The following is a 12,318-nucleotide window of genomic DNA, read 5'->3' on the forward strand; positions in this document are numbered from 1 at the left end:
CTTTTATTCTTGTACATGCTGCAGCTGGAAGGAATGGACCTTTTTCTGAGGCTATACAGCATCAAGTATGGGGTAGATGCTAGGATGCATGCAGGAAATCATAGTGGATTCACTACTGGGCTGTAATAGAGCAGGTTCAACACAAACCACACCACAACTAAAAAGGCTGTCACAGCAAACACCCTCATACTGGTAAGCTGAGAAAAGCTCAATGTGCAAGGGCACATGGGCTTAAGTCAGTACAGCATGGAGTGGACAGGGATGCTGTGCCCCTATTTATAGTGCTACAGTTGAAATCTTCATTCATCATATTCACTCAGGAGCAATTGGCCAAAGTTTGAATGGACTTATCAATAACCAAGGTACAGGTTAAAATTTCAGGATACTTATAAGCAGTAAGGGTTGGCTATTTGTCATCACCCACCTGGCCTTGTTTCCAGCACTCCCTGAAGATCTTCCAGTTGTTTTTATTGCTAGGATCATGAAGGCAAAGGAGTCTACCGTCACATAGCCAAGAGTGGGAAGTGTGTGGATCCAGCACATTTAAGCCCATTACCATTTCCTTCACCTCTCTTTGTGTGTCAGCTAAATTACTAGCTCGTTTTGCAGCATCAGACGTCTTCTTATTTTCCACCACAGAAGCAATGATATGGTCTAAGAAGTTAGGCAGGCTGGCTTTACCTTTGGCCCCCTAGAAGACGCAAATCCAGAGGTAAGTTTAGTCTTGCAACAGCATACGTATTAATGCACATCTGCTCTCATTTAGATTTTAGTCACGGACATCTTGCTATCAGAAAAACATGCAACACTAAACAAATCAGCTCAGAGACAGGCATGTATCCAGTAAGAACAGAAACAGCTATGCCCCTGTTTTATAATAGTAAAACTTAAAATAACCTGCTACAAACTATCTAGAAAAATATTACAACAAACAATCATGGAATAGAAAACTTAAGTGATCCAAACTCTGCTACTTTAACGGTAAAAATGGTTCATATTTTTCTTAACTTCACTAATATCTCAACTCTATTTCCCCATTTTCCTCATGCCATTACTAAGAAAGTTAATTCAACCCTGGCACAGGTAAGCTGACGAATACGGGAACATTCAGTAAACTCTGACAGACAGAGAGAATAAAGTGCTTTCTGTATTTATGATGTTAATAGAACCGTTAGTAGACAGCCTCTCTGGTTGTGGCGTCCATGCTCCTGGAGGGATGTTTAAAACTCCTCAAGGGATGTTTAAAATTCAGAAGAGATTAACAAAACTATATTAAATTGTGTTCTTAACTTTAAAAAAAAGCCTGCCTATAGCAAGATACTTATGACACTAAATATATTTCATATATTCAACAGAAGATAAACACTAACTGGATCATTATTCACAAGACATCTATGGGAGGGGGAAGGGGTGTGATAGATTTCTGGTAGCAAAAAGCTTCTCATTCTAGCCAAAAAAAACCCAACGACCCTCCCTCCCCCATCAAAAAAAAAAACAAACCAAACCCACCACACAACAGGGACTGGAAGCTGAGAGACCAGTAACAGAAAAACTATTACTGGAACAATTTTGCCATCTTCTTTAAAACTAAAGTTCAACAGACAGAAAATTTATCACATGCAGCTATCAATCTAAAACATAACACTATTCATAACTGAAGATATTCATTCAGTAAAAAACATTCATGGAATTATAGAAGAGACTAGGTCAGAAGGAAGACCTAGAGATCATTTGACCTAGAGATCATTTGGTATAACTTTCTGTTGAAATCAGGTTAAGTTACCCTGGGCTAGGTCAAGCAAACCTTAACTTCTCAGGGAAGGAGATTACATCACTTCTTCTGGGCAGCCTATTCCACTGCTTGAACGTAAAGTAAGAATTTCTTCTTATATCCAGATAGAATTTCCCCTGAAGCAGCTTGTGTCCATTGCCTATTGCCCTGTTACCATGCACCCTTGTGAAAAGAGTACCTCCATATTCTCTACAACTACCTTTTAGATGTAAGATCAATCAGATCCCCAAAGCATTCTCTTTAGGACGAAGAGAACCAGTTTCTTCAACATTCCTTTATGTGTCAAGCTCTCCAATGTTTTAATCATTCTTTGTGGCCCTCCACTGGACCCCCTCCAATTTTTCAGTATCATTCTTCAACTGGGGAGACCAAAACTGGAAACAGTGTTCTAGGTGTGGCCTAAGAAGTGCTGAGTGGAATAATCACATTCCTTGATGTGCTCCAGCTGTATGCTTCCTGATGCAACCCAGGACAGTTTACCTTTGCAGCTGCAAGGGCACAATGCTGACTCATGTTCAGCTTGCTGTCCTCCAGGACCCTGGGCTCCTTTCAGAAGGCTTACACCCCTGCTAGTCAGACACCAGCCTGTACTGCTGCTTGGGATTATATTCGTTTCCTACAGCCTGTCTTATGCAAGTAAGACTAGATCATATAATCATCTGCTTATGATGGTCTTAAAAATGTACCTTTACACTAACTCTCTAGAGGCCATGAAATAGATAATATGCAGTTTAACTATTACAGTCAATGCTAACCACTCTTCACAACAGAATGTCAATGCTCCAGAAACACCAAGATGATTCTCTTCATGAGCAGCAATCTATTATTCCTCTCAATTTGACCAAAACAACTGTTGTTTCTCAGGTATGTTTTGTTCATATACATTCTATATTAAGCACCCAGGCATTCAAGTGGGGGGGTTGGACCAGAGTTCCCCACAAGTTCTTTCAAATCTAAATTACTCTGTGAAGACCAGAAGTCAAGAAAGTGAAAAGAGACATCACACAATAGATCTGATTCAATGTGGTGAGAAAATGCACAGAGCTGCAGGGACAGGTCTACAAGTTGAGACAGGCTCTCTCAAGCCTTGAAGAAATAACTTGCTTTAAAACAAGTGATCATAATTTCTTTGCCTGTATGCAGTGATGAGAGGGGGTGGGGGGAAGTATTATTGGATCCACTTTCCTGTAGCAGTGACATATTTTCCCATACAGCTGTACAGTTCCCTTTATCAAAAACAAACAACATGAACTATTATTAAGGCTCCATCCTTCCAGCCTGACATGGAGGAAAAAAAATATTCTGCTACAAGACAAGCCATTTCATCATCATCCTCATTCTACCTATTTGAGCTTTTGGAGAAAGTATTCTCCAGGAAGAGCTAAGCTTGATAAATTCCACAGAATCTATCCTTCTCTTAAACTAAGTACTTGTAACCATTTCAAATATCATTGATTTGTTCAGGGTTTTTTTAAGGTTACTTCCGCCAAAACAGATTAAAGAGAAACAAAGTATCCTTATTCCAGAATAAGCATCCAGAAATAGCAACTACACCTTAAATTCTTAAATTCATATTCTATGTTAAATGCCTTTCAAATATACGTTAAGTTTTTTTAAGGAACCAGTTTGCTCATAGGTTTTTGTCTTTTTCTGTGGTATGCTTGTAATATTTTTAAAGATGTGGAATTTAAAGTGAGCTTTTATAGGGATGCTGATTATCAATTAAACAATTTAAAGGCTACATTTAACTCACTTTCTTAGTCTCTTGCAAGGAATAGCTTCTCCACAGCAGTAGTAAACCAAACCACAAACTAACAATTAGCATCAAAATTCTCTACAACTTTGCGAGGTGGTGAGTTTTGGTGAGATACTGCATTTGTTTCAACATTTAAGAATAAGATACTATAAAAACACTTAGATGAAAACTGTTAGATCATCATGAAATTCTTCCCTAGAACAGATATCATTGAAGGAATACAAAATTATTTACCGTAGAAGCTGCAGAAAAGACCGGAGGAAAGGGGATTCCTGTGTCTAATGGGACCTGAGGAAGCTTTCCTGGCCCTGTGTGTAGCAGATCTCTGAGGCTGGAGCCTTCAGCTTTGTTGCTAGATGTCACTGGGCCCAACAAGAGGCTATTAAACAGCTTTGGGGTTAGTGGGGAAACCTTTGTACTGGAGTTGAAGGAATCCAATCCAAAGGGTGAATGGGATTCTTTATTAAGCACTGACCTCAGTGATCCTGATTCTGCAAGACAAATACCAACATTGGGGAAAAAAAGGAAAAAGGCAAAGTTCAAACAATCACAAAGTTCTCTGAAAATATTTGCTCTTGCATTAAATAGGATATTGACAGAATCTTGTGGTAAATTATCACTGCAACAGTGAATGAGGCACTTCAAACAGAATCAAAGACATCATGTACTTCAGATAGATTTTACCCTTAGTATGCTGTTAGTTAAGGTTTTGAATAGCACAGTAGATCTGATCTGAAAGTGTTTGATACACAAGAAACCACAACTTTGTAATAGACTCAATTAAAAAACATTTCCTTGACTTTCTGAATTAATGTTTCAATATGAAATACTTCAAATCTTAACTGTAGTCAAAATATTACAGAGGCTAAGCCCTGCAACACTAGTGAAAGAGTCATGAACATTTAACATTGACATATAATGCAGTTCCTGCTAGACATATGGACAGGAATAAATCCTTTGTTAGTCATGCTACCTCTGACAACTGGGAGGTGTATTCTGTAAACAGTTATTTCATATTGAGAATCACACTCAAACTATTGAGTATTAAGGAAGTTCTAAGGTTTCTTCTGACCCTTCAAAGTAGACTCTACTCTCTCAATTCTTCGGAAATGCACCCTTCACACAGCACACAAAACAGCTTTATTTACTTCAGTAGTTATAAAGTGACAAAGCTGCATCTGAAATTAATTACTATCATTTTACATCAGGAGACCAGCTGGATATTACTTAGAAAATAAATACAAGAACTGGCACTGAAATAAACTGGGAGTGACAAGACAGTAATTTTATCTTCAGCTGTATCATCATCTTCCCAGCTTTGTGTATTCCTAAGCCTGTAAAAGAAAACTGGTTCTAAGAGGCAAAGGAATAAAAATGACCATGTTCTTTTCTACTTAGGGCTAGGCACTCTCACAAAGAATAGCAACCAAGCAGTATGTTATCATTTATCTTTTGATTCAACCTCAGATGGCATGTTTTCTGCTCACCTTTTGTTTCTTCTTTTGCTTTTTGCGTTGCTAAATCTGCAAGCCAGTGTAAGGCTGATGATGGAGCTGTTTCTGGACAAAGTGGTCTGTTAGTCTTTATTTCACCAGTGTTATTGGTTGGCAATGTCTCTGTTTTCGCAGATTCTTCTATCCTATTATCAGTTGCTTCAGGTTTTGGAACAGTCTCCAGTTCTAATTGCCCCGCTCCTGCTGTCCCTGCTCCAGTGGAAAAGGTGCTCTCATTTGCAGAGACTGATGCACTAGGATTTACAGTCGGAAGCTAAAACAAAAATATAAATAACTGCTAAATGTTGAATAAAGAGAAGAGTTCAACTTGGGAGACATTTTAGTTATCCAAAGCATTGGGTTTTGTTTGTTGTTTTTGTTTGTTCATTTGCTTTAAGCGCACAGTAGAGTTCCTCTATGCTTTTGTAGCAGCAGAGTACAGGAGCTTCTCCTCTGTGTACATTAGACCTTGCACTGTGGTGTGAATTCTTACCATATCATCTTTTAGTCATCTTTTAACACAAGCCCAGGCTTTTCAATTTCTTTTTTTACAGGAGGACTTTTTTACGTGAACAGTAACAGAACTGCTCTACAATTCAGCATTACGTTCAGGAATCGTAACAAAATAGATGCACGTGTTGCAAGCTACTCATAGTGGTTTGTTTTAAGATACAGCACCAATATGAATGGTTTCCTACCCAACTTCTACATAAGAGTATGAGCCCAAATATCCACCTGGTGAATAACAATTGCAGCACACATCCCCGAAAAACATCCCAGCAGATTTTTTGCTAAGCTAAAACGCTCAGAATACATATAGAGAAAATAAAGTTTACGTTTTGCAATAGATTAGTCTAGAGGATCTAATGTTTTAATAGATCTTAAAAATGTAATGTCAAACAAGGTAATTTCAGCCTCAGATTACATACCTGTGATATTCCATTAGTGACAGCCGGTCTCAACACCGATTTGTTCTGCCGGTTAATACATGGACAATTGGCTTTAATACCCCATTTGCCTCGTGCTGCATGAACCATGTCTCCAATATTGTAAAGCGCTGGAAATAAAGTTGAAATCTTTAATATCACATGTAAAGAAATCTAAAACCAAGGCCTTAACTATAATATATATTCAGAGGGGTGGGGGGATTTTTTATATTACTGCTAAGTATCTTTAAGATCGCATGCTATAACAAAACACTTGTCTCTGAATAGTGTGGAGAATTGTGCTAGCACTAGCTTCACGATGTCACTGAGATGCTGTCAACCCTGGCAAATCCTACAGATTATCATCTGCTCCTACTTTTCCATGTAGGGTCCAATAATACTGCAATGAGGCAACTTAGAACCATCAAAAGAGACTATACATCCCTTGGAGCAATGTTAAAAGGATCTGGAGCACAGGTGGTGTTCTCCTCTATCCTCCCAGTAGGAGGAAGGAGGTGACAAATTGAACAGGTGAATGCCTGGCTGTGTGGCCAGTGCCATACTCAAGGTTTTGGCTTCTATGATCATGAATCTACCTTTGAGAAGCCACGTCTCTTGGGAGCTGATGGGATTCACCTGCCCAAACAGGGCAAGACAGTCTTTGTCAACAAGTTGGCCAGACTTATATGGAGAGCTTTAAACTAGATTTAGTGGGGGAAAGGGATAGAGATTTGAGCAACAGAAGAGAGCCAGGGGCTGCTGATATATCAGGAACAAAAAGGGAAACACCTGCAAAATGCCTCAAAGGAATTTAGGCATGTTCCTCTCAAGAGGTGACAAGGCTGATAGCCCAGTTGAAGTGCCTCTAGTGCAGCATGGGTAACAAGCAGGAGGAGCTGGAAGTCATTGTGCAACTAGAAAGCTATGATCTAATAGCTATCGCTGAAACGTGATGGGATGAATCACACAACTGGAGCACTGCAGGGGGTTTGCTCTCTATGTAAAAGAATGGATTAACTGCACAGAGCTGTCTTTGAAAAACAGCGATGAACAAGTTGAGAGCTTAAGGGTAAAAATTAGGGGCCAAGCCAACAAAGGAAACCTCACTGTTGGTGTTTACTACACGCTGCGCGACCAAGGGGAGCCTGTTGACAAAGTGTTCTTACTTCAACTACAGGAAGCATCATGCTCACAGGCTCTGATCCTGACAGGGAAATTAAATCACCTTGACACCTGCTGGAAAAGCAGCACAGCAAGCTGTAAGCAGTCAAGGAGACTTTTTGAGTCCGTTGAGGATAATTTCTTAATCCAGGAGACAGACAGCTCAACCAGAGAAGAAGCATTACTGGACCTGTTGCTCACCACCACAGAGAGCTAATTAGAGATGTCAAGATTGGTGGCATCTTGGGCTGCAGTGATCATGCCCTGGTGGAATTCACAATCTTGAGGGACATGGACCAGATCAAGAGTAGAGTCAGGATGCTGAATTTTAGGAGAGTGAACTTTCAGTAGCTTAAGGAATTAGCGTATGGGACCCCCTGGGAAACTGCCCTTGGGGACAAAGGAGCTGAACAGAGCTAGCAGCTCTTTAAGAACATTTTTCTTAGAGTGCAAGAGCTCTCAATTCCCATGTGTAAAAAAATCAAGCAAGGAAGGCTTGTAAGGACCTCCTGGTCAAACTAAAACATAAGAAGGAAATGCACAGGCAGTGGAACCAGGGACATGTATCCTGGGAAGAATACAGGGACACTGCCTGGGTGTGTAGGGATGGGATCAGGAAAGCTAAGGCACAGCTGGAGCTGAATTTGGCAAGGCATGCAAAGAATAATAAGGGCTTTGACAGGCATGTCGGCCAGAAAAGGAAGATTTAAGAAAATGTACAACCCCATCCCACCCCAACCAAGTAAGACAGTAGAGCTGGTGACAGCTGACATGGAGAAAGCTGAGGTACTAAATTTTTATTTTTTTCCCCTCAGTTTTCAATGGTATTCTCTCTTCCCACCCTCTCAAGCCCCTGAACCTCAAGGCAGGGACTGGGGGAACAAAGTTCCTCTCATCATAGGAGAATCACAGAATCACAGAGTATCTCAAGTTGGAAGGGACTCATTCCCAGGTACAAAGGAACACCTATTCATAGAATTATAAATCATAGAATAACTTGAGTTGGAAGGGACCCATAAGGACCATTGAGTCCAACTCCCTGCTCCTCGCAGGACTAACTAAAAATAAACCATATGACTAAAAGTGTCTTCCAGATGCTCCTTGAACTCTGACAGGCTTGGTGCCGTGATGCCTTCCCTGGGGAGCCTGTTCCAGTGACCAACCACTTTCTCAGTGAAGAACCTTTTCCTAATGTCCAATCTGAACTTCCCCTGGTGCAGCTTCATTCCACTTCCTTGTGTCCTATGGCTGGTCACCAGAAAGAGGAGGTCAGCACCTCCCCTTCTGCTGCCCCTCTTGAGGAAGGTGTAGACTGCGATGAGTTCACGCCTTAGCCTTCTCTTCTCCAAACTGAACAAACAAGTGACCTCAGTCACTCCTCGTAAGTCTTGTCCTTGAGACCCTTCACTATCTTGGTCGCCCTCCTCTGGACACACTCTAATAGTCTGATGTCCTTCTTGTATTGAGGCATCAAAACTGCACACAGTACTCAAGGTGGGGCTGCACCAGTGCCAGGTTCGAGACCACCAGAGGAACGTGAACACACACAAGGTCCCATAGGACCTGATGAGATGCATCCCAGGGTCCTGAGGGAATTGGCTGATGTAGTTGCCAAGTCACTCTCTATTGTATTTGAAAAGTCCTGGCACTCAGGTGAAGTCCCCAGTGACTGGAAAAAGGGAAACATCATGCCCATTTTTAAAAAGGGTAAAAAGGAGGACCCTGGGAACTACTGACCCGTCAGCCTCACCACAGTGCCCAGTAAGATCATTGAGCAGATTCTCCTGGAAGACATGTCGAAACACATGAAAAACAGGGAGGTGATTAGAAACAGTCAACACAGCTTCACCAAGCACAAATCGTGCCTGACTAATCTAGTGGCTTTCTTCAATGGAGTGACTGTGCCATTGGACATGAGAAGAGCAACAGATATCATCTACCTAGACTGCTGTAAAGCCTTCAATACTGTCCCCCACAACATTCTTGCCACTAAATTGGAGAGATGGGTTTAACAGACAGACTATTCAATGGATAAGGAACTGGGTGGATGGCCATGTCCAAAGAGTTACAGTCAACGGCTCTATGTCCAAGCTGAAATCAGTAATATGCGGTGTCCCTCAAGGGTCCTTAATGAGACCAATACTATTTAATATCTTCATCAACAACATAGACAGTGGGATTGAGTGCACACTCAGCAAGCTTGTGGATGGCACCAAGCTGAGTTGTGTCTAACAGTTGATATGCTTGAGGGAAGGGATGCCATCTAGCAGGACCTTGACAGGCTTAAGGAATGGGCCCACATGAACCTCAGGTAGTTCAACAAGGCCAGGTCCCATACCTGGGTTGGGACAATCCCTAATATCAATACAGAGTGGGGGGTGAATGGATCAAGAGCAGCCCTGCAGAAAAGGACTTGGGGATACAGGTAGATGAAAAATTGGACATGAGCCAGTAATGTGCACTTGCAGCCCAGAAAGCCGTATCGTATCCTTGGCTGCATAAAAAGAAGCGTGGCCAGCAGGTCAAGAGAACTGATTCCCCCCCTCTACTCTACCCTACTTGGAGTCCTGCGTCCAGCTCTGGGGTGCCCAGTACAGAACAGGCATCGGCCTGTTCGAGCGGGTCCAGAGGGCGGCCACAAAAATGATGAGAGGGCTGGAACACCTCTCCGATGAAGAAAGGCTGAGAGAGTTGGGGTCGTTCAGCCTGGAAAAGAGCAGGCTCCGGGGAGACCTTATTGTAGCCCTTCAATATATAAAGGGGATCAAAAGAAAGACAGAGACTTTTTACCAGGGCCTGTAGTGACAGGACAAGGGGCAATGGATTTAAGCTGAAAGAGGGTGGGTTTAGATCGGATGTAAGGAAGAAATTTCTTACAATGAGCACGGTGAGACACTGGAACAAGTTGGCCAGAGAAGCTGTGGATGCCCCAACCCTGGGAGTGTTCAAGGTCAGGTAGGATGGAGCTTTGAGCAACCTGATGTAGTGAAAGATGTCCCTGCCCATGCCAAGGGGGTTGGACTAGATGAACTTCAAAGGTTCCTTCCAACCCAAACCATTCTATGATTCTATGATTTTTAGGACCAGTTATGTAACCAGTCAAGTAAATGGTCAGCACTGACCATTTACTTTCCCTCCCCCCCAACAGAAAAGATCTCTCTTGCAAGTTAACCAAATTTACTGACAACTAAAAACAGCCGAGCACAACAAGTCACAGCTAGTATCAGACAGGTGTTCACTTCAAACCCATAGCTTGATCTTACTTGGGTTACCTTCCCTTCAACCCTTCTGCTGTAGCAAGCGGACATTTCCTCTAAATCCATGCTAGAAAAGGTAACAGCGAGAACCATCTTGGTATTTTTTCCACTTGCTTGCTCAGAGTTGAGAAAAAATATGGAATTTTTCCTTTCAGGTTTCAAGCATTACCTGTACCAGGAATGATCTGTGTCGGCATAAGATTCTCTGGTTCATGAGACTGACCCTTTGCACACTTCAGCCATGAGAAGACTTCCTCATCACCAATCTCCTCTGTCTCTGGAATAAAGACAAAAAAGTAAAGTTTTGTACAAAAGTCACTAAAACTTTACAATACAGAATGCTTCTGCATCAATATTGTTTCTTTAGATTCTTTACAGTGCAGGAGATTAACCTGGTGGTCTCAGAAATAAACTATAAATATAGACCATTAGAACAGGATCTACAGTAACTTTTTTGCCTCTTCAGATTATAAAACTACCACAGTCATTTTCCTTTCATCTCTAGTAGCTTCTTATTTTCAATCACCTAAAAATCTTTGCTTCTAGCCTCAGTTTTTGAATACCATACTCTTGTTCTCATTACGCTTTCCTAAGTATATAGAGCTATATATATTCTATCTTATCTTGTCATCATATCCCAACCTTTTTCAACAAAAAGTATCTACAGATCAGTTCCAGGAAGAGGAAACTAAGCTCTCCTGTCAATGTATCTACTTACAAAGCTAACAAGCAGCAAATTAAGTCTCAAAAGTAGTCTGACAAATTTCTAATTCTTCAGATTTTAAACAAAGTTGGGCCTACAAATATGTAGCTGCATAAGCTGCACACCATTCTCTTCCTTTAAAAAGGAAGGTGGGAGGGAAGGGTGAGTGGGGTAGAATATGGGAAAGATCATGTACAAATTCATTTCAGGGTCCTTTAGACCTGGTATCTGCATAGGTTGTTTCTACAGCACAAAGTTCAGAAGCCTATTGAGGCAAGTAATTGTATTTAAATAATGCCTTGGTTCTACATTTTGGTCCATTCCAAAATTTCAGACTTGATTAATAATCTGTAATTACAACACTGTTTTCAGGAAGACATTGATAAACAACACACACACACATCATTTGACATTATAAAATATCAATCTTTTCAATGCTGACCCTCCTCTGTACACCAGTGAGTAAAAACTTCTCATTTGCCCATGAAATCTCTTCATTTTAACCTGGTACGGGTAAGGTTATCATATTTGTTTCCTTGATGTGAGAAGAAAAGGGGTTGAGACCATTGCCCTTAATCACAGACATCTTTATACCACATTCTGTCAGTGATATATTCAGTCCCAAATGCTTTTTCCAAACATGTACAGTGCCAGATACAAGAAACCCTATTCTACTTACTTTCAACTATTTCCACTGTACCCTGGTTAACCACATCTTAAAGATTGTTATGCTCTCTTCTGCTGTATTCTGGCAGTAATTTTCATAGGCTTCATTATTATACTGGGTCTGGCTGGGATGGAGTTAATTTTATTCATAGCAGCTCATGTGGTGCTGTGTTTTAGAATTTGACCAAAACAATGCTGGTACCACTAATGTTTTAGCTAGTGCTGAACAGTGTTTGCACAGTGTCCATGTCTTCTCTGTTTCTTACTCTACCCACTCCACAGTGAATAGACTGGGGATGCACAAGAGGTTGGGATGGACCACCACCAGGCGGATGACCCAAACTAAGCAAAGGGATGTTCCATGCCACACAATGTCACACTCAGCAATAAAAAACAGAGGAGGGAGTTTAAGGGGGCTGGCCATCTTTTGCTTGGGAAACTGCTGGGCAATGGTCTACCTGTGGGAGGTGGTGAGTGATTTCCTTTGCATCACTTGCTTTGTTGTTGGTGTCCGTCCCCCCCCCCCCCCCCCCTTTTTTTTTTTTTTCTCTTCTACAAACAAAA

The 12,318-nt window shown here is 41.3% G+C and overlaps 1 protein-coding gene across 1 annotated transcript in view; it reads right to left on the reverse strand.

Moving 5' to 3' along the window:
* Window positions 1-12,318, reverse strand: part of KDM3B (lysine (K)-specific demethylase 3B) — a 48,741-nt gene that overhangs the window by 20,376 nt on the left and 16,047 nt on the right. Inside the window, exons 11-15 of the mRNA XM_009331368.1 lie at window positions 10,555-10,662; window positions 5,971-6,098; window positions 5,036-5,315; window positions 3,783-4,039; window positions 425-691 (exon numbers count right to left, since the gene is read on the reverse strand). Coding sequence (XP_009329643.1) covers window positions 425-691; window positions 3,783-4,039; window positions 5,036-5,315; window positions 5,971-6,098; window positions 10,555-10,662 — 1,040 coding nt within the window. The remainder of the gene's footprint in view (window positions 1-424; window positions 692-3,782; window positions 4,040-5,035; window positions 5,316-5,970; window positions 6,099-10,554; window positions 10,663-12,318) is intronic.

The sequence above is a fragment of the Pygoscelis adeliae genome, unplaced genomic scaffold (assembly GCF_000699105.1).
Source record: "Pygoscelis adeliae isolate BGI_AS28 unplaced genomic scaffold, ASM69910v1 Scaffold108, whole genome shotgun sequence".
Lineage (NCBI taxonomy): Eukaryota > Metazoa > Chordata > Aves > Sphenisciformes > Spheniscidae > Pygoscelis > Pygoscelis adeliae.